Here is a 19971-nt window from a genome sequence, read left to right on the forward strand (position 1 = left end):
ACGGTTTCTGCTGTGAGCAGTCCAAACACCCCCACCACCATATTTTATTTTTTTAATTAAATTGAATCATCGTCAGCCTTTCCCGCCTGGCTGCGAGCTACTTCACGTGGAGTGAGCAGCAGGTGATGATGTGGAGAGTCTGCGTTGCTTGGTAACAGATAAAAGCTGCACAAAGGACCACCTCCCACGCCGCACTCTGATTGGCAGCTGCTCGGCGACCTGTTCGCACACAGACGGCGTCCTTGAGACCAAAGCACACACAGACACACACTGAGCAGCTGTTGTTGAGTTTTTATTGAATGAGTGAAACGTCTACAGAGATCCAAATCCAGCTGCTTACAGACAAACATCCAGATGTTTTTTCCTCTCTGTACATTCGGTGAGATATGTTCTGAGAAATGAGGCCCGGCAAACCCCCCCCCCACCAAAAATAAATCAAGAGTCAAATCAAACCCACGCAGGTCCTCATCACACCTGAAGCACACCTGAAACTCCCTCCTCCTCTTTGTGTGAAGGGCTCTTCTGTTCTACTAAAACTGCCGGTCTCAATCAATTTCAATCAAAAATGACGTAAATTATTAATATTGATGATTATGATTATTATTTACATCCAGCTCAGAGACTAGGAGGATCGGTGGTTTCTGACTGCCGTCATGTTAAATGATTCAGCTTTATTCTGCGTCAGCACTCAAGCCATTTATTAACAGATGACTTTATTTATGTACACTTTTTTTTAAACTTTTTTTCCTCTCACAAGTTTCACAAATTATAATTTTCAGATTTTCTCTGATTTGTTTTGGCAGAATTCTCTTTTGAGTTTTTAATTCATTAAAATATTTTCTCAGGCTGTCATTTCCATTTTTCTCAGATATTTTTGACCAATGATTTTAATATAATTCTTTTATAACAATTTTCCCAAAGAGCTGCGATGGATTTGTAAAGGTGCATTTCACTAAAACGCGCTGGAGCGCCAGTGGAGGCCATGTTAAACTCACTCCTGTAAAACAGGAGCATGACGCGTTCCCGGCTTTTCCAAAATATCGGAATATAACAGATCTGTCTGAAGTTCAACCGGCCGGGGAGGCTCGAGTCGTTTTTCCAGAATTAGGAGCTTCAGCTCAGAAACTCAGTTTTAATAAAGCAGAACCTTCAACTCTTTCCCTCCACTGCCTCCACACCTCCACTCTCGCTCCGCCCCCTCCCACCTGGATAGTTAAAGCCTAAGTCTATGTTATAAAAAAAAAAAACAAAACATCACATTGAAAAGAGGGAACAATTAAAATATACATATATTATAAATGTAAATACTCGCTCGGCGGAGCTCAGTCACACTATCATTGGCATAAGAAAGGATGGGTGTGTGTGTGTGTGTGTGTGTGTGTGTGTGTGTGTGTGTGTGTGTGTGTGTGTGTGTGTGTGTGTGTGTGTGGGCACGAACACAGCGTTTGAATGAGCGTCACTTCCTCCCCGGACCAAAGAAGAAAAAGAGGTGTGGCTGATACGAAGGTGTGGCATCAAGTACCAGCTGCCTCCTGATTGGAGGCATCGAGCGGCGCTGAGACTTTTCCTGTTCAGTCTGGATCTACGATATTTAACCGATGATGTAATAAATAAAGCGCGGCGAGTCGCTCGGACTGAACGGCCTCGTCTGCCGCTCGTGACGGAGGGAGGAGGGAGGGGAGGAAAGGAAAGGAGGCAGGGAAGGAGAGAAGGAGGGAGAGGAGGGGGAGGGTCTAGGCCTGAGCGTTGGTGCCGTTCTTGTCCGGGGGTCCGGTGCTCGCCGGCAGGTTGTTGAGGGAGGGCGGGGCCTCGTGCTGCTTGCTTTCGCGACGCGGCGGCATCCTCTCGTTGATGCGGTCCAGCCCTCGCGCCTCCTCGAAGCTCTGGATCTTGTGCTGCGGGTTGAAGCCTTGAATGGCTGCGAGGAAACAGGAAGAGGTTAGACACGAGGAGACGTCAAGCACAGCCGGGTCAGAAGGTCACCGCCAGCGCTGGATGCCGCCGTCCAGCTTTACTTTAAAATGTATTTTCAATGTCTGCACGTAATGCTAATATTTTATGACACATTTCAACGATTTCTCCTAAAAATAAATATCTGGTGAAAAAAAATCATGTTATTGTGTAAAAAAACTTTCCAGTTTTAAGAAATATTTTAAAATAATTTTGAGATTTTTCTTTAAAATTTCAGTAAAATACTTCTATTACTTTTAACAAATTCCATTTAATTTATAAAATAAATTGTCAAAAATGTAAAGAAAACATTTAATCAAAATTATTTTCAGCAATATTTTTGTACTTTAAGGATATTTCTAATTAGTAATATATAATTATGGCAATTATGTTAATATTATTTAGATATTTTATTATTTACCATTTAACATTTTAAATTTTAGTAACAGATTAGTATTTTACTACAGTATTTTATTAGCGTGTAACATCATTAAAAATATTTCACTTTTTATTTTAGAACTTGTGTGTGAACTTTTGCTGTCCTGCTGGCTCGTTTCTGACCCGCTGCACAAACAGTCACTTTTAAAAACACGAAGAGAAGGTGAGGAAACTTACTTGAAACAGGACAAAGACAGCATGAAGACAAAGAAACAGGTGATCAATAATCAGCTCTCACATTAGCTCATAAAAGGTTCAGGTTGAACATTAGACACCAACAGCACAGACATATTTCAGAGTGGGTGAACACAGACAGTCACACAGAGAGTCGGAGGGTCGGTTGCATACCTCGTGCCTCTTCTGCCTCTACGGTGGCTGTGTAAGCGTGAGTAGAAGTGCCATGCCAAAAAACCAATGGAGAGAGAGTGGGAACATTATATATCAATGCATTCAGTCAGTCACGTTATCAGTCCTGTTAACATGGAGTCAATCATCATACAACCCCACCCACCCCCCACCACCCCACCATCCTGACCACAGAGTCCGAGATTAGAGCACAGCTAACATCTTCATTGGGTTTATGGGGGTCTGTCGGAAACCGCAAAGACAAGCCACCCGCGCCTGACTCTACCGTCATATCAAAGTGACGATTTTGGCGTCTAAACGTGACGCAGCTCCCAATCGGTCCTGATTCAGTGGTGCAAAGTTCATGCCGCCAACTCCGACCTACCCTGCTCTGAAGTAAGACCCGCTGGTTAGTCTGACCCTGGTGATGATGGTTTTTACCAGGGGGACAAAAGGTCGAGGTTCAGGCGACTACTTTTACATTTAATATGAATTCACCTCCATAAATACAGACGTTATACATATAACCTGGAATATTGCCACAAGCTGCAGCTGATGAAGTGATCTACATGACCAGATCAGGACCAGGAGTGTGGGTGAAGTTTTCAGGCTTTGTAATAATAAGTATAATTAGCCATTAATCCATGAAAATAAGTAAATGTAGTTTGATATGTGCTTGCTCTCCCTGCAGCCGTTCGTCTTTGAAGGCCAGTGTGCTGCAGAGATGTGCACAGGTTGGTCCGTCACAGGAGAATTGAGGACACTCGACATTTCCGCCAGGCTACATGCTGATGAGGCGGGGGCAGTTTCTCGGCGGTTAGTCTCTCGGTGTGAGTGCAGGCATGGGGCGGTTAGTGTTAGCTGGACTCTGGGTTAGTGTTTGGTGGGATGTTCCGCTGCGCTCGCACTCACCGCTCTGCAGAGTCCGCCGACCGCCGGACAAAACACCGAGGGGCAGCGTCCCCGTCGGGGTCAGCCCCTTCAGCTGCAGTACGCTCTCGTTCTCCTCTCTGTCGACACACAAACACAACATCATTAGAGAGTGTCAGCTGATCGTGTCACCGATGAGGCACAGTTAACTTCAAAAGCCTCCAGACAGGAAGTCTAAATATGACGGCGTGATGTTTTCAGAGACAGCACAGATGGGAGGAGGAGGTCACTGCTGCACAACAAACCTGAAAGAAGAAACAAGGACTCCTCCTGACCAGGTTCACCAACATTCTACCAGATTAGCTCTCCAGATTATTGTTTATGATATAACCAGAGCTCAAAGCTCCACACAACCTTTCATAGCCTCCTGTGTGTTTCCTGTGTGCCAACACAGCAGAAACTAGGAACAAAGCACGTTTGTAGAGCTCCAGCTTGGGAGCCTTTTTAAGCTCTGCTTAGGTGGAGGTACTCTTTATTAGCAACCACACTGAGATGCAAACACATGCAAACCTCTTTCTCAGTTTTCTGAGGAAAGCTTGTTCCTCTCCACCAGGAGACAAGTCACCTGTTTAGTCTTTTACTGCAGATGACGGGATTTGCAAAAATAACTGAAACATGAAGTGATTTTCATAAAGACATAAAAGCTGAAAGACGTGGTCAATCACTGGCCTGCTGCAATTTTTTTATTCACCCTTCTAATAAATAAATAATAAATAATAAAGGTGCTGCTCTATCCAGACAACACACGGCTATTTGTTCCTACTCGGCTGATGTCAGTTCTCTAAAGAAGTCAGGGTTGAATTCATCTGTGGCTGAACTAAATGTTTAGTTCTACTAAATTACTCAAACTGTACAACAAACTGATTTGTTCAAACATAATATTTGTTTAGGTCAAACCCGAGTAACTGAAGCCAAGTCTAAATACCAGGCAAACACACCCTCGTTTGTGTTGGTTAGGTGTGAAAAAAATCCCACCTTATCAGTCCGACTTTGTCCAAACCACACCGACTTTTCGCCTGATTATAGCCAAAGCCAATCAGAATTCAGAACGCTTCTGGTACCAAAGACTGTCCATTTCCCAACATGTCTAAATATTCATGTGCAGATATCTGTTAAACCTGTTAGTTTAGAAAGCATTAATGAGCTTCTGTTAGCAGCAGGTCCAATGAAACGCTGCTGAGCTGTTCAGATTCCCGTACACGGGCCAATATACATCTGGTTAACTGGTTTAAACTTGACCTGTTTTTTCAGGCTTTTGTTCTTTGCACGTGTCTGTATCTGTGGTTTTATATCATATCTGATATCCTGGGTGTGGGACCGTTTCATTTGATTTTATTATAGTCCTAATTTTCATTTTATGATTTGCACTTCAGTAAAAAGACACCAAGCTGTAATGAAACAAAGTTCTCGGTTGAAGAAGTGAGTGCAAACAGAAGTAGAATTAAACTGCTGATAGAGATCAACTCAGTCATAAAGACGGACTGAAGATAAGGAGCCTGCGATGCTTTCCTGAGCCTTAAAATAACAGCAAGACATTTTCTGAAGAGGAGCAGTCACACTTTAAGGACAAATTATTCTGACACACTTCCACAGAATCAAAGGAGGACAAATGTAAACGACTGAGAAACTCATTAGCCTTAAATCAAAGTGGAGCAAAACTCTCAGTACCGTGCTCCAACAACCTCTTTATTCCACATTTTAGAGTGACGATTAAAAAAAGAAAGAAAGAAATCGTACAGAAAAAGGACTTAAACCGTCTCCTGCTTCTAAACATGGCCCTGATGTTAAAGAGTCTCATTGCAGTATAAACTTCACCCAAACCTTCAGGAATATAAAACACACCTGAGCACGGAGAAGACGCGAGCCATCTTTCCAATCGCCCGGATCTTGTTCCTGATCACCTCCTTCCTGACAGCCGGAGCGCCACCTGAGGAGCAGAATGGAAAAAGTCTTGAAAAGTTTGGTGGCATTTGAAATGAAGAACTCGATCTATACTGCGGAAGCTTGTCAGGGTCGACGAAACGTTCGTAAGGATATCAAGATGCGAGTCTGACTGTTTTTAGAAATTGAGGCAGAACTGGATTTAACCAAGACATCTGCAGAACACAGTGAGAAAAACCTCAGAGCCAAGCAGCTGGGTCGGAGAATTCAACCGTGTGAACCAGCCTTAAATCAGAAATAAGTAACTTGTGCACAGAAATAACAAATACACAGACTTTAAAAAAGTCACATGCATAGAAAAATACACCGAATGTGCAGACTAGTTATGACCTGATGGGAACTTCTAACTACCACATAATAATTTGAGCAGAGGAAAAGTATATTTTTAAGCAAACAAATTGGTCTAAAATTTCACAAATTCAGTGAACCGTCACACGAGAAAACAGATGATGCACAGACATATTTAAACCCAATGAACCCGAGCACGTCACCCATGCAGCGAGTTTTCAGTAAGTTTAAAGCATTATGACACATTTATAGTTCAAGTTGTTTCTCCCAGGGGTGTCAAACATAAGGCCCAGGGGCCGGAAGCGCCCTAGAAAAGTAGCTGTCTTTGGTAAATGTGATTGAGGGAATACATTTTGGACTTTTAACAGTTAAAAACATTTTCTTTCAATCTCAGTTTGCTGCAGTAAATTTGATCCAGTTTATTTTCCGGAGTTTTTTTTTAATTTAATTCCAGAGCTCATCATTCAAAAATACCCAACAGGCTCCTCTTTTTTCATCATTCCCCGTCCACACAAGTAAAGACTATTTAAAAATAGTTTCCTCAGTTTCTTGAGCTTCAGGCCGACACTGATCGAGCTGTCGGAGTGGATTCACAGTTCTGCCCATTTCCTGCTCCAGGTTTTTATTCCTGAACACTCGTAGAGCAGCTTTGTATGCACAATTCAGAATAATGCTTCTATATCTGATCCTGAGCCTCAGCTCACTCTGAAACAAGCTTTTTTTAGCTCATCTTCCTTTAAGGAAACCATGTTCTGATTGTCTGCCCTGGTAAACAAAACTTTGACTCTCTGTGACATCACAAAGATCCAAGACTAGAGGAAGCTGTGATAACCTGAGTGTTTAATGCACACGCACACAGCTCGATGTCGTCTTCCTTTCAGAGACCTGCTGAAGTGTTCTGAGCATTAATGATTAATTCAGAGGATGAGTGATAATCTGAGCTGACCTGTAACTCTGACGGAATAAAACATTTATTTCTTCCTGAATCAGTAAGACTGTAAACCCCACAGCAGGTATCTCCTTCATCTTCCTCATAACCGTCTCATTGTTAGCAGAGATTATCACAGTAATAATCAGCGAACCACAGAGGAGGCGGGGCTAATAGCGACTGCGCTCTCGCAGTTATGAGCCAAACTCGTTCTAACAGCTGCCGCCACACATCGACTTCCCTCAGGGTTTCACTTCCTCCCTGGGCCCCAACGCATCTGATTCATTTACATTCAGTGTTAAGCACCCGCTGCAGGTCGCCATGGCAACACGCCAGATACTACTGACAACTTTTTTTTTTTTTTAAGGCTTCTCTGACTCGCCGGCCTCCACAGTCAGCCTGTCAGCAGCTAATAAAACACCCCAGAGCACCATCTGGCTGGCATACAGCACTTCCAGTGAAGCTGATCTAAACCAGAACATCTCAGCCCTGCTCTCTATGACATCACAGAGATCCAAAAGTAGGGAAAAAAAAGGGGTAAACTGGGTGTTCAGAGCAGTGTGCATGCTGAGCTTTGGGCTCACAGAGATTACTGAACACAGACTGAGCTCATGATTAGATATTTTACCATGAAAGTCCCACTGGAACAGCAGAGACATGGATCAGATCCACTTTACATCAGCTCGACTGTAAGAAAACTAAAGCTTTCAGCACAGAGTCGTGTTTTTATCACCGCCATCAGAGGTCAGTGTCGTGTGTTCAAGGATAGTCTGATATCCTGTCTCACTGCTGCGAGCTGCACTTTATCTAAGAAAACCGCACAGAATTCACTGTGAAGACAGTGAAAATAAAACGTGTGAACCTGCTGCAGGAGGTATGTGCGACACCCTCGTGACCATGTGAACCTAACATGGCAAGAAATGCAAAGGTGCCAAACTGCCGTCCGTGCAGGCCGAGCCTTACTGAGCATGTGTGGAAACTAAATGGGTGTGGCTAAAGGCGTTCTTACCCTCGCCCGTGTCGTCGGCTTCGGATAGGAGCTCGTCATCGGAGCAAATGTTCAGCACGTTCACCAGCATCTCCGTCACTGTTTCAGAGGACACACACAGCGGCATGTCTGATTGGTTATCACAGAATGCAAACTTTAGAAAGATCCTCCCTCCTCTTTGACCCTCACCTTTCTCTCCAACGAAGGGCAGAGACCAGGTGAAGACATCCATGAAGTTGGGGAGCCAGTAAGGGTGAGGGGAGCAGTTAAACTGCCGAATGTTCATCACGTTGTTCTCGTATTTCAGCACCGCCGCTGAGGACCACACACACACACACACACACACTCATTATCTTGACTCCATCAGCCTGCCTCCTGCTGCCATGGTTTCCCTCCTCCTCTGGTCCTCTTACCTTTGTTGTTGTACACATCCAGGTAGTTGGGAGCCGAGAAGATTGTGATTAAAGAAGGAAACCCCGTCGTCTGACTTTTCCTGTACATTCGATACCTGCCGGAGAAAAATGGACGGTGCTTTAAAAACACTGCACTTCCTCTAAAATCCACGAGGGGCAGGCCGCACACACACACGGTCATGAAAACACACTTTTGTTTATAAACAGCCGTAATGAACTCACCCAGCGTCCTGAGCTTCATGTGCTCGTATTACAGACAGCAGGTTATTGTTCATCAGAAAGTCACAGACTGCCGGGTAACTGAAACACACACACAACAAGAAGAGTTTTAAAGAACGGCTTTTACAAGACACACACACACACACACACACACACACACACACACAGATGGAGGTGATCTCACTGAACGTGATGAGCATCAGAACCGCCTCCTCCAACCCACCGCAGTTACCATGACAGCTAAGAGGGCTGCTCAAACTTGAGTATGACAAGCGATGCTGAAAGCGCTAAAATTAGGATTAATTAAGGTCGGGGCTTTACACCGGGGGGGGGGGATCAGATCCACACAGACACACACACACACACACACACACACACACACACTTCCTGAGTTTTTTTCTTTAATCCACACTCACTCAAGTAAAAGCAAAGCCCAGAAATGAATCCCCTTCATCACTTGACTAAAGTTCAAGGAGATGATTCATTCAGCAAACCACACATTAAAGAAGATGGAGGCGCCTTCATGAAGCTCAGTCTGCATGGGTCAGGTGTGCAGGTGATGTCACACAATCATCACTTAAACCTGAGTTTAAGCCTGAGGCCACCAGCATCATGCAGCCCGAGGCTTACAGTTGAGGAACATTTCAATTTATTTTTGTATAACACCAAATCACAACAGCAGCTAACTCAGGGAGCTTAATAAAGACCCCACAGTTATCACATGACACCCTTTGAGCAAACACTTGGCGACATTTGAGAGAAAAAACTCCCATTTAACAGGATGAAACCTCCAGCAGAGGTCACCGATGCTTCGCGTCAGGAAGTGCAAGAAAACATTCTGTCTTAAAAACTGCAGGGAGCTATCGGTTTACTTTAATAAAGGATACACTTCCTGTATCGGTGATTGATAGGAGCAGACTTTTATTGAGCAACGTTTAAAAAAAAACCAGAACAAAAAAAAAAAAAAAAAAAACACAGACCTTTTTTCTGACCCTAAAAATAGAGACGGGAAGTAAACTTCTGATGCTGCTGCCTCTGTTCTTGAATTATTTCACGTTAAAATCGATGCAGCGTCACATTTTTCTCTCACTGTATATGTGGCCTCCACCCTAAGTAAGGCCGTCTTTACTTCCTGTAGTGGTGTGGGTCTGTGTGGATCCTCCCAGTCAGTCGTGTCCAGTGATGGGTCTGAGACGCCGTCTGAAGCGACCCAGATGCTCACTCAGGTTTGTGTGTGCTGACTCGGTAATAAAGGCCAGACGGCCACAAACATGCTCGCTGTAATGAGTTCTGTAAATGTTGAGCTACTGAAACAAACTAATGGTGGATAAAAGAGGCTTAGGAGCAGCTTTCGTCGCCCTGTGACTTCCGAGCAGTGTCAACGCTGCAGATTCAGCTTAACTATTAAGACAGAGCAGGGAATGCTAATATTTATTTTCAGTATCTGTGTGACAGCAGATTTAACGGCACTCACTTATCCACAGATAAGCCATTGTTTGTAAAAGCTTTAATCAGCTCGGATTAACAGAGCGCTCTGCTTTTTGGTGCTCGGGCGGCAGCAGCGTGGCTTGTACCTGTAGAAATAAGAGCATCCTCTGACACTGTTGTGGCAGAAGTGTTCCTGGGTCTTCTCTGAGCCGTAGTCCTCGCCCGGGTCTGACCACAGCAGGTCGCACATTGGCCCGAATGCCGGAGGCTCCTTAAACCGGTCCAGCTGGAAAAAACAGGAAAATTTCAGATAATTTAAACTCTAAAAGAGAATGTGTCTGTGAGGTTCTCAGTCATCCAGGTCATCGTAGTCAAAGGAGCTTGCAAAGAAAAGCGTCTGGACTTCTTTAAGTTGCTTGAAGACGTTTCACCTCTCATCCGAGAAGCTTCTTCAGTTCTAAGGTCAAATGGTGGGGAGTCCCAGATTTAAACCTCGTGGGAGTGTCCCCCCCACAGAGGGACAAAAGGACCCCCTGATGATCCTCTAATCGCCTGAGCCAAGGTGTGAAACTGGGTGTGGGTCCCAATCAGCCAGAGTTTCAGGTGAGCTCATTGTGAAACCTCTCTAAAAGAGAATGTGTTTATAAACCACCACCAAGAAGAGTAAATCGTTTCCAGCTCTGATTCTTCGCCTGCCGGCTCTTCTAATATCTTGATGCATTCTCAATCATCCAGGTAAGTAAATCCCAAAAGGCTGATTCTGTTCATCTGGACGTAGCGTTTTCAGTGGGAGAAATGTTTTGTCACTCATCACTCATTAAGGATCAAGGAACTGACCTCACAGCCCCATTGTTCCTTCAGTGGGCTGGTTTCAGTCATTATGTAAATGTACTGTTTATAAGATTGTGGAAACCTGCAGTCAGCTGAGACTGAAGAAGTCACTTGGATGAGTGACGAAAGCTTCTCCCACTAAAAACGCCATGTCCAGATGAACAGAATCAGCCTTTTGGGACAAGAGCCAAACTCTCTCTCAATAACTCTCTCACTCTTCCTAAGGCCCTCCTCCCTAAAAGCACACTTTCTTCTGATTGGCTGACCCCAGTAAGCCAGCCATGGGCCAGCACATGTCGTAAACAGAGAAGTCAGTGAAGTCAGATTCAGGCTTGTGGTTTATAAACATTTACAAACATTTACGTTATTATTAGAAACCGATGAAAAATGCAAAACTTCAGACTATCAGTGACGTGCCTACTGAAGACTCTGGCTGTCAGCCCTTTCGTGATGTAACACATCTCACCTTTCGTATGTCATCCAGGCAGGTGATCTCAGGGCTTAGACCTCCGTGCACACACAGGAACTGCTGGTTGAGGAGGGCGGCCAGAGGCAGGCAGTCAAACGCCTCCATGCAGGCATCGTATACACGCTCAGAGTACTTTATCTTACCTGGAAACGCACACACACCAAGGTCAGCTGCAGTCAGATAAGCGGTCTCTGATGCTGGTGTGTGAGGACAAACACTTACACTCCTGCTTGAAGGTGAAGTACTCTGTGAGATGTCGGCACTCGTGGTTGCCTCTGAGGAGGAAGAGGGTGTTGGGATGGTTGACCTTCAGGGCCCACAGGTACAGTACACACTGCAGTAACACACACACACACACACACACACACACACACACACACACACGGATAATCGTGAGAAACACCATCACCTGACTCCACGTGAACAGTTCTCTAAGACTGATGGAGTTAACCGCTCCTGGGTCCAAATTCTCCTTCAGTTAAACAGTCCAGCTGTTGTTGTGAGTGATGTGAGATTTTAAGGTGGGGAGAGGCAACACCGTCATGGTGAAAATAAAGCACAAACATAAAAGGTTTACGCTGAATGTGACATAATAATCAGGATGATAACGTTGGATTATCATTCCCGGTTCACCGCCATGACTGAAGGTGGAGGCCGGCAGAGGAGGAGGTCTGCAGGCTGTGAGATGACTAACAGCAGCCCGACGCTGTGAGATGATCCGCCGCTGTTTACTGACTCTGACAGATTCATTAATTATGGGGGATTAGTCGATGCCATTATTGATCGCTACAGGCCGTGGCCGACAGTCCTCGAGCAGAAACTCTCGGTGCAGAGGGAATACGAGTATCATGGAGAAACCTTCATCTCCATCAGGGAAAGAGCTGCTGAAGCACTGACATGCAGTAAACCGGCAGCTGACGGACGTCATCCTCAACCTCCAAACAAACCCACGGATCCTTTCAGCTGCCACTCACTCCTGTGTTTTTGTGCACCACCTGTTTCAATTTAATGTTTTTTCTGCTCTGAAGGCGTCGAGCTGTTCAACTGAGCCGAGCGCAGAGGAAGACGAGAAGAATAACCAGTGTTGGAGTCGGGCTGCGTGCACGCTGTCATTCCTACATGCAATTATGTAACTTCATGGCGCTGGTAAAGCCACGGCTTGTGTCAGACATGGGTGACTTTACGCTCGTGTTCCCTTTGTTAGTAAAAGAGCAGCGGCACGCTTCACCATTCAGCCTTTGAAAGATGAGACTGGAGAGAACAGCAGGAAAACAGCAAGACAAAATAAAACTACACAACCTCAAAGAGAGGAGACGACCTCAAGAATTTCTGGTTTGTGGCTAAAAAGTGAAGATTTTTAGCAGTAAATGAGATTCCTCTTAGTTTATGGATAATCGGCAAAACTGTCTTTTCTCCAGAGAGCAAACAGTTTGTGCATCAGTCTGCAAACATGTTTATTTGTGCTACAACGTTTTAACACGGGGGCCGACTCACTGCTGCCTGTGCTGGACGTCACAGGAACTGAAGCATGCGGTGCTGCCATGATCATGTGGTATGACTAAACACTCAGATTTGAGCTGCAGTTAAAACTTCTGAGAGACTTTTTCTGCCCAATTAAATGTCTGAAAAGGTCAAAAAACACAAAAGACATTAGAGCAATCAGCTGATTCAGCCGTGACTCAGAGTCGGGACACGCAGCACGCCGTTCGGTCTGCGGCTGTTGAGTCGTCTGGAAAACGAGTCTTTATGAAGACAAATGACCTCTAAACTAACAGAGTTCAGTCAAGCATCTGCTGCTGCAAACTGAGTGTGACTTTGAAACAGGACGATGACACACGGCGTCTCTGAGGTCCAGGCAGAGCTGAGGAGGAGGAGGAGCAGCTCCAGGATGTCCACTAATCCCAAACAAGGAAGCACGACGGCAGCCATACAAATGTCAGCAGCTCCATGCCAGAAGACGCCCGGTGCTCCCTCTGATGGGGCGCAGCTGGAGTTTGAGTTTGTGTGTTTGTGTAAGTGTGTGTGTCTAGCAGGGTGTGTTTGTGTGGAAGAGTGGGTGTGGCAGTCAGGGCGGCGAGGGGGCAAACAGTGTGCCTTTTATTACCCATGACTATTTAAAGATGCCCTGCAGAGCCGTGCGGGCCGAGTCTCCAAATGTCACGCCAGGATTTCTGTACCAACACATCCTGACAACTCCAACACAATAAACAAGACGACTCCGAGCTCTGCACACACTCCCACAACACCCAGGAAGGCTGAAGACGCACAGCAAACCTGGACGGGTATAAGTACGCAGGAGCTAACGAATAAATGAGAGAAAGCCCCAACTGCCAACTAATACCCACAAAACAACCCAAAAAAGATTCAAGACAAGCACAAAAGAAAGACCGAAAACAAGAGCCAAAAAAGGAAGAAAACAACCCGAAGACAAACAAAGTGACCCAAAAAACAAAAAAAATAATGAAAAAGAGACAAAACAAGAGCACAAAAAGTATAAAAAGGCAACAAATGACATTTCTTTCCTGTGCCGAGGAAGCTACAGACACGCACCTCGATGCTGAAGTAGCCTCGGTCTACGTAGTCCCCGAGGAACAGGTAACGGGTGGTGCTGGGGGACCCACCCACCTCGAAGAGCTTCATCAGGTCGAAGAACTGACCGTGGACATCTCCGCACACTGCACATACAAACACAACAAGCTCAGCGTTACTACAGCCGCTTTCAGACACAGGCTGAGCTGAGAGGAGGATGATTATGAGCTGTCGCTCATGCAAAGCTGTAACATTAGCGTTAGCAGACCGTGTTCTTTCATCATTAACAAAGAGGAAAACATGCTGGTGATAAATTCTCAGCTGACATCTTTAAATGTCTCTGCACGTCGCTGACATACCAAGTGGGCGGGGTCAAGGCGAGGCTTTACCTGTGATGGGGGCTTCCACCTCAAGCATGCATTTCTCCTGCCGGAGGATGGCGGCACCCTCGTTGATGATCCGCAGGGCCGTCTCCTCCTCCAGCCGACCCTCCTTTACCAGATGGGCCTTGAGCACCTCCAAACTGGGCCTCCCGTCCACGTACAGCTCTTTGACCGTCAGGCGGTCTCCAGGAGGATACGGCACGGCTGCAGAGAGATGAAAGAGAGAAGGGACACGGTTACACTGTGACCTCATACAGAACACACAAAACCTTCACCCTTTAGTTTAAAGGGGCTCCATGCTGTTGTTCAGGGACAGAATTGATACTTTTTAATGATGATATTTAATGATATTGAACAGGAACTCGTATTCCTGTCCTGCTGACAGGTGATCGCTTGCTGTAATCTTTAATAAAGGTTGGTCCCCTGTTCGGGTGTTTTCTGGCTGTTTTTGTGCTGTAACATTCCCACGCTCAGATAACGCCTCGTTAGGAATGCTCTTATCATCAGCGAGGTCACGACGTGCCTTTGCAGCACACCTGAGATCACCCGGGTACCCGCGGCTTTGTTTGCAAAGAGCAGGCCCGCTGACTTCAAATCCAAGCTTATCCAGGTCACACCTCAGAGCCAACCACGCAGGCCCACAGGCAGATCAGCGTCGGTGAGGTGTCCGCGGCATGTCGGGGCTCGTCCTGAACACAAAGCAGCAGAGTGTGGCGGCGCGGCCCAGCCCTGCAGGAAATACCAAGCAGCTTATTTCAAGAAAACCCGTCGCTGCTCACAGACTCCAGCAGGCAGGGCCGAGCTTCTACACCCACGGTTACTAACGTTCCTTAAAGGTGTTTGGACCAACGCTGTAAAACCGCTGCTGTAACAACTGTTACTGAGCAGCTGAGCCCGAGCAGATGCACTGCAGCAGGAATCAGAATCACAGTTAAAGAATATATAAAATATATAAAGGCAGGAGGAGAAGGACACATGACATGACTGTCTGCTCTCACCTGCACGGTCCAGGTCATGTGATACATTTATGACCTGGAATCACCTGTGTCTGTCTACATGAACTCAGTGACGGTGCAGTCAGACAGGCGGGTCAGTGTGCGCTGTGATTGGTCACAAACATGTATTTTGTGTTTTTATCACCTTTCCCCGCCACACCGGCTCCGACCGCCCAGTTCACCTGCTGTGAGGTCAGAGGCTGTTTGGTCACCTGACTGCTGCGGTGACATAAACACGGTGATGCACCGAGAGGAAGGTCTAAGAAGACGGGAGCAATCACGCAGACACTGAATGTTCCTGAACACTCGCTCCTGGCACGGCGCTCTAGTTCAGCACGCAGCTCTGAAACCAAACCAGGCCGCACGTGTTCAGCCAATCACGTCGCAGCTCCTCGTGAACTGGTTCATCGAAGTAAAAGCAGCTGCGAGTCCCCACCAGACAAATTTATCTGCCCGACAACTCGGAAGTGAGAGTGGAGTGTGTGAAGAGAGAGAGAGAAAAACAAAACCACGATTGTGAAAAGGAGGTGTTGCCGACCGCTGCAGGAAGCGGTATTCAAATAACCATCAGCAGGAGGGACACAGGAAGAGTGAAACTGCTCAGATGCTTAGTAAACTCAGCCGCCGCCGCCCCGCACTTTGTTTGCTGTTGAAGCCACGCGGCTGCCTGCCAGTCAAACATAAGCAAAGCAGCGAGCCGGCCCAGCACAGATGGCCGCTTGTTTCTGTCTGTGCAGCCAGCGAGCAAACACCAGCAGGACACACAGAATCAGACCTGAGTGCAAAGAAACTTCACTTAAACAAGCAACAGCAACGACAGAACCCACGGACTGAAGCCCACATGCCAAACATGGAAGACCCCCCTTCCCTTATTTTTATTTATTTATTTATTTATTTTTTTTTTTTTGGGGGGGGGGGGGGGGGGGGGGGGTCAGTGCTGTCTATGGACTGGTCTGAGGCCAAACCATCACAGCTAAGGCTTCAGTCTGAGCCTCACATTAACGCCGCCATGCAAACATCTGCACGGACGAGAATGACAACTCGTTAGATAAGAAGCTCATTTTCATCTTGTTTGCATATATATGAACTCACAGCTTCCTGCAGCCGACGCAGCCATCGATAACGAGCAACGTTAACGTGACCGACAGAGAAAAGGAACTGCTCAGGAACAAACCCCACACAGCCGAATAACCCAAACTGACTCATCCACACAAGTTGGAGCAGGTCGGGCTGACAGCTTCACATTACTGTTAATAACCTGCAGTTGTGTGTGTGTTACTTTCAGTCTTGCCTCGAGTTCATACTTGAACACCTCTGCACGACTTCACGCATCTACCACAAACCGAGGTCAAACGCTAGCGCCTGTTAGCTTCAGCGTCACACCTGAGGAGCAGCTCTGTCATCACCTGGATGGTTACCACCTCCTTCCCATCCTCCCTCTGCTCCACTCTGCGTGTGAGGAGGTGCACCCACAGCAAGGCTAAGAGCAGCGAAAGGAGAAACTAACGTGAAGTCTCTCATACTGAGCTCCAATCACACCATAAATACCCAAATACCTGTCTAACTTCATGTGACCCTTAAAGTGCTGCAGATGTGCACCTTTTTGACTGCACAACGCCCGAACGTACAGGGTGAGGGTTGGCGTGTACCCCTGAGCGGGACAGGCCCCAGACGGCACTCCGTGCTCGGGCCCACCCCAAAAAGTCTTAACACCTTAACCACCTTAACAGATCAGCATTTTCCTTCCTTTTGATGTTGGATGGAATAACCATAAGATTATAGGCTTTGGAGACCGTGCTGACCCGATTCTCTGTGGGTGGAGTGGACGGGGTCCAGGGTGGAGCTCCATCACAGAGGCCAGGACAGCAGAGCAATCCTGCTGCATCCTCCAGCCCAGCTCCATCAATCATGAATGAGGACAGAATCATTACACATGCCGAGCGAGGCAGACGGCCCGACTGATTCGATTACCATCGGTAACTAAACCAAAAGGCCAGAACACACATGCACGCGCACACACACAGGGTTCAACAGGAAGCTGCAGATTGGGCTGCTGTGATGAACTACAGCCATCAGCAGCAAGCTGCTCAGCCTGAAGTAATTACATAATTCAATCGAGCTGATTCAGGGCTGCAAACAACACGTGGAAACATCCCAAAGAAAATTCCCAGAATCCAAGTAGGAGCTGTTCTCTGTGACCATTCCCAAATCAAACAGCAACCAGGTTGTCATCAGAGAAAACCAACAGTGAGGCTGAGTGCTCAGGGCAGCTTATCAGAAGGATAAGGTTCTGGACTTTCAAAAACGAACTGATAAACTCTTAGAGTGGATCTGGAAATCCATCCAGATATTCCTGGAAGAGTTGTTGTGTTGGTGCTCACAGATAAACAATCAAAGGTGATTCTGAGCAGGTAAATCCAATCAGAGTCGGCCGTATCGGCTTCCTGAGCGGCGGCACCGGCATTAAGGAGGTCTGTGTAATGACCAGTGGCCCTCCTAAGCTTCTCAAACCCGGTGAGCATATCAAACATGACCCCACCTGCTGCTTCACCCGACACCACAACGACTCAGAGAGAAAGCCGTTTTATTCTCCAGCAACCACCAAACTGGGCTCCAGCGATGGCCCATCTGTGCAGTGCTCCTGATCAATCAGCATACATTAGCCGGCCTAACAGTCGAGTCTAAAACACGCTAAAAACGCTCAAATTCATTGATGCTTGGAGCAGCAGGAAGTTATTTTAGGCTTCAGTGATTCAACAGGAACCAGAGTTCACAACCCAACGCCGCCCGTTTGGAGACACAACTCCTAATAGCTTCATTACTTCCTGTTTCATCATGAAGAAATGATAACGACATTGAACTTAATAATTTTATTCATCTACTGTGTAATAAGCAGGTCTTATAAAACAGTAGATGTTGGTGGGGAGCAGTGTCTCTCAGACTCATGAGCCTTCTGCAGATGAAAAGTTCTGTTTAAATCTAACCGGATAATTTCATTGATGGCTAAAGTGGGCAATAACAACTTTTTAAGGTGCCATCAAAAACTCCAAAAATAAAACAAAAGCAGAAGTAAAGAAAGACACTATCCACCACCATTTTAATATTATTAATATTGTTTCCTGATTGATAATAATAATAACCATGTGGTTATACACTGTGAAATCGCCACAATCATAGCATAACATAAACTAAATAATTTGTGAAATTAAATGGCAGAACATTTCAAATATAAACTAAAACACTAATGATACAATAAAAAACTAAAATATAAATGAAAAAAAATCCAAAATAAAGATGAACTGAATTATAAAACGTAAAAAATAAAATAAAAATATTTTCATTAAATTATAATAAATTAAATTGATAGGTCTTTAAATGTGGGGTGTGTGTGCAGGGGTTCGGAGAGCCTGTGATGCTGAGCAGGAGGTTGCCTCCGGGCTCGGATGGGCTCGTCTCGGGGGTGTTTGTTCTGCAGAGCGGTGAAGCACCAGCTGCTGCCTCTCTGAGAGCTCTGAACACCGCAGAGAAAAACCGCAGCAGCAGAACGTGGCTCAGTCCTCCACACAAACCTCAATTTCAAACTCATTTTCCATAAACACACACAGCGGGGCAGATTCGGGGGCGGGGGGTTGACGAGGCCAGTTTATTCACCCCTGAACCATTACGAGGCCAGCTGCCTGCCGCACACGGGGCGGTGTATACCCGCGGACAGGATCCAGGTATCCGCGGCGTCGTGCGGACTTTCCGCGTGAACCCAAGCATCGAGCGTGGCTTGACGGCGGGCTCTCACACCGCACACCTACATCTGGAGCTCAGGGCTGCTAAGCTAAAAGGCTAAGTTGTTAGCTGCCGCGGCATCGATTAGCGGGCTGATTGATTGGCCGGACTGCCTGTTTCCCCCTGCCTGGTGGAAGAGGCGTTAAAGCGGGCAGCTCGGGGAGAAATCACCGCTAACTGCGGCTCTGACATCCAGCTGCTCACATTTAGCGAAGCCATTAGCCCCGACACCCGTCAACTTCCTGCCCCAGGAACGCGCTCTAAAGCCGGACAATCACGTACCTTTGACGGGCCGCTCCGTGGTGGAGAGTTTGCTCTGGTCTTTGGCCGACATGCTCCCTCCCTGCGGGCTGCGGGCCGGAAAACAGGAGAAATTCCGAACTAAACTGGACCGATTCTTCCTGACGAGCTAGCAGGCTAGCTGGAGCGAGCTAGCCGCGCTAGCTGGTGGTGGGGCTGGGAGCGGCGGCGGCAGCGCGTCCCTCCGCGTACAGGGCAAGCGAACCGAGTCGAGCTGGAGTCAGACCTGACCAGGGTAGGGAAGAGGGAGCGAGGGCGTCCGTTTCACCGACAAACCGGAGCCTCTCCGCTCTGCCCTACTCCTCTCTGCGGTGCGGTGATGCCGACCCGCGGTCCAGGCAGGAAGCGGCCCGGGCAGCAGCGCCGATCTCTGGCTTCAGCAGCACCGAGCGGCGCGGCGGATCATGTCTCGGCTTTATCCCGTTATTCTCGGACAAGGTGCATCTGTTCCAGGCCGCTGCGCTTCAGTTTTTTCCTGTCGTGATCCGATGTGTCGCCCAGACCCTCTGTCGGATTACAATAATCCGCCGCAAGCGGATTTCCTACAACATGGCTCAGCGCGGGCGGGGGGTTGTGGGTAATGTAGTATTAAAGCGGTATGAATGCGCCTCCTTCAGAGCCCACTCAGCGCGTGCACCGCACTGTCAATGGAAAATAACTGCATAAATAAAAACTCTGCTGTCTACGGTGTGAATAGATAAATAAAGTAAAAATACACAATGTACGGAAAATAATAATAATCTCTAATAAAATTACGGATAAAAAATTACAGATACATTAATAAAAAAATACACCCTACGGAAAAATTTAAGAAATAAA

The 19971-nt window shown here is 46.6% G+C and overlaps 1 protein-coding gene across 3 annotated transcripts; it reads right to left on the minus strand.

The window, feature by feature from the left end:
- Positions 1-281: 281 nt before the first annotated feature.
- Positions 282-19706, minus strand: ppp3ccb (protein phosphatase 3, catalytic subunit, gamma isozyme, b). Of its 3 annotated transcripts, none has more exons than XM_085359571.1 (14): positions 19135-19706; positions 14087-14284; positions 13719-13843; positions 11391-11502; positions 11166-11311; positions 10015-10154; positions 8444-8521; positions 8222-8316; positions 7998-8123; positions 7830-7907; positions 5506-5590; positions 3646-3743; positions 2737-2763; positions 282-1909 (listed from the first exon to the last, which is right to left on the minus strand). In XM_085359571.1, exons 1-14 carry the CDS (start codon positions 19184-19186, stop codon positions 1734-1736), a joined length of 1536 nt encoding a protein of 511 aa, XP_085215697.1. In that variant the 5' UTR covers positions 19187-19706; the 3' UTR covers positions 282-1733. The 3 variants fall into 3 exon arrangements, with proteins under 3 accessions (XP_085215697.1, XP_085215696.1, XP_085215698.1); XM_085359570.1 differs by having other exon boundaries at positions 282-1918; XM_085359572.1 differs by lacking the exon at positions 2737-2763 and having other exon boundaries at positions 282-1918.
- Positions 19707-19971: the final 265 nt, after the last annotated feature.

This window comes from Diplotaxodon limnothrissa, linkage group LG7 (assembly GCF_057381915.1).
Source record: "Diplotaxodon limnothrissa isolate DT_005_m linkage group LG7, D_limnothrissa_male_GT1.1, whole genome shotgun sequence".
NCBI lineage: Eukaryota > Metazoa > Chordata > Actinopteri > Cichliformes > Cichlidae > Diplotaxodon > Diplotaxodon limnothrissa.

Coding starts and splice junctions, on each gene's coding strand:
- ppp3ccb (XM_085359570.1), bottom strand. CDS start 19,186: ATGTCGGCCAAAGACCAGAGCAAACTCTCCACCACGGAGCGGCCCGTC. Junction 11,312..11,390: donor CTTCACCTTCAAGCAGGAGT/GTAAGTGTTTGT, acceptor GTGCGTTTCCAG/GTAAGATAAAGTACTCTGAG. Junction 8,317..8,443: donor CATGAAGCTCAGGACGCTGG/GTGAGTTCATTA, acceptor TTTCTCCGGCAG/GTATCGAATGTACAGGAAAA.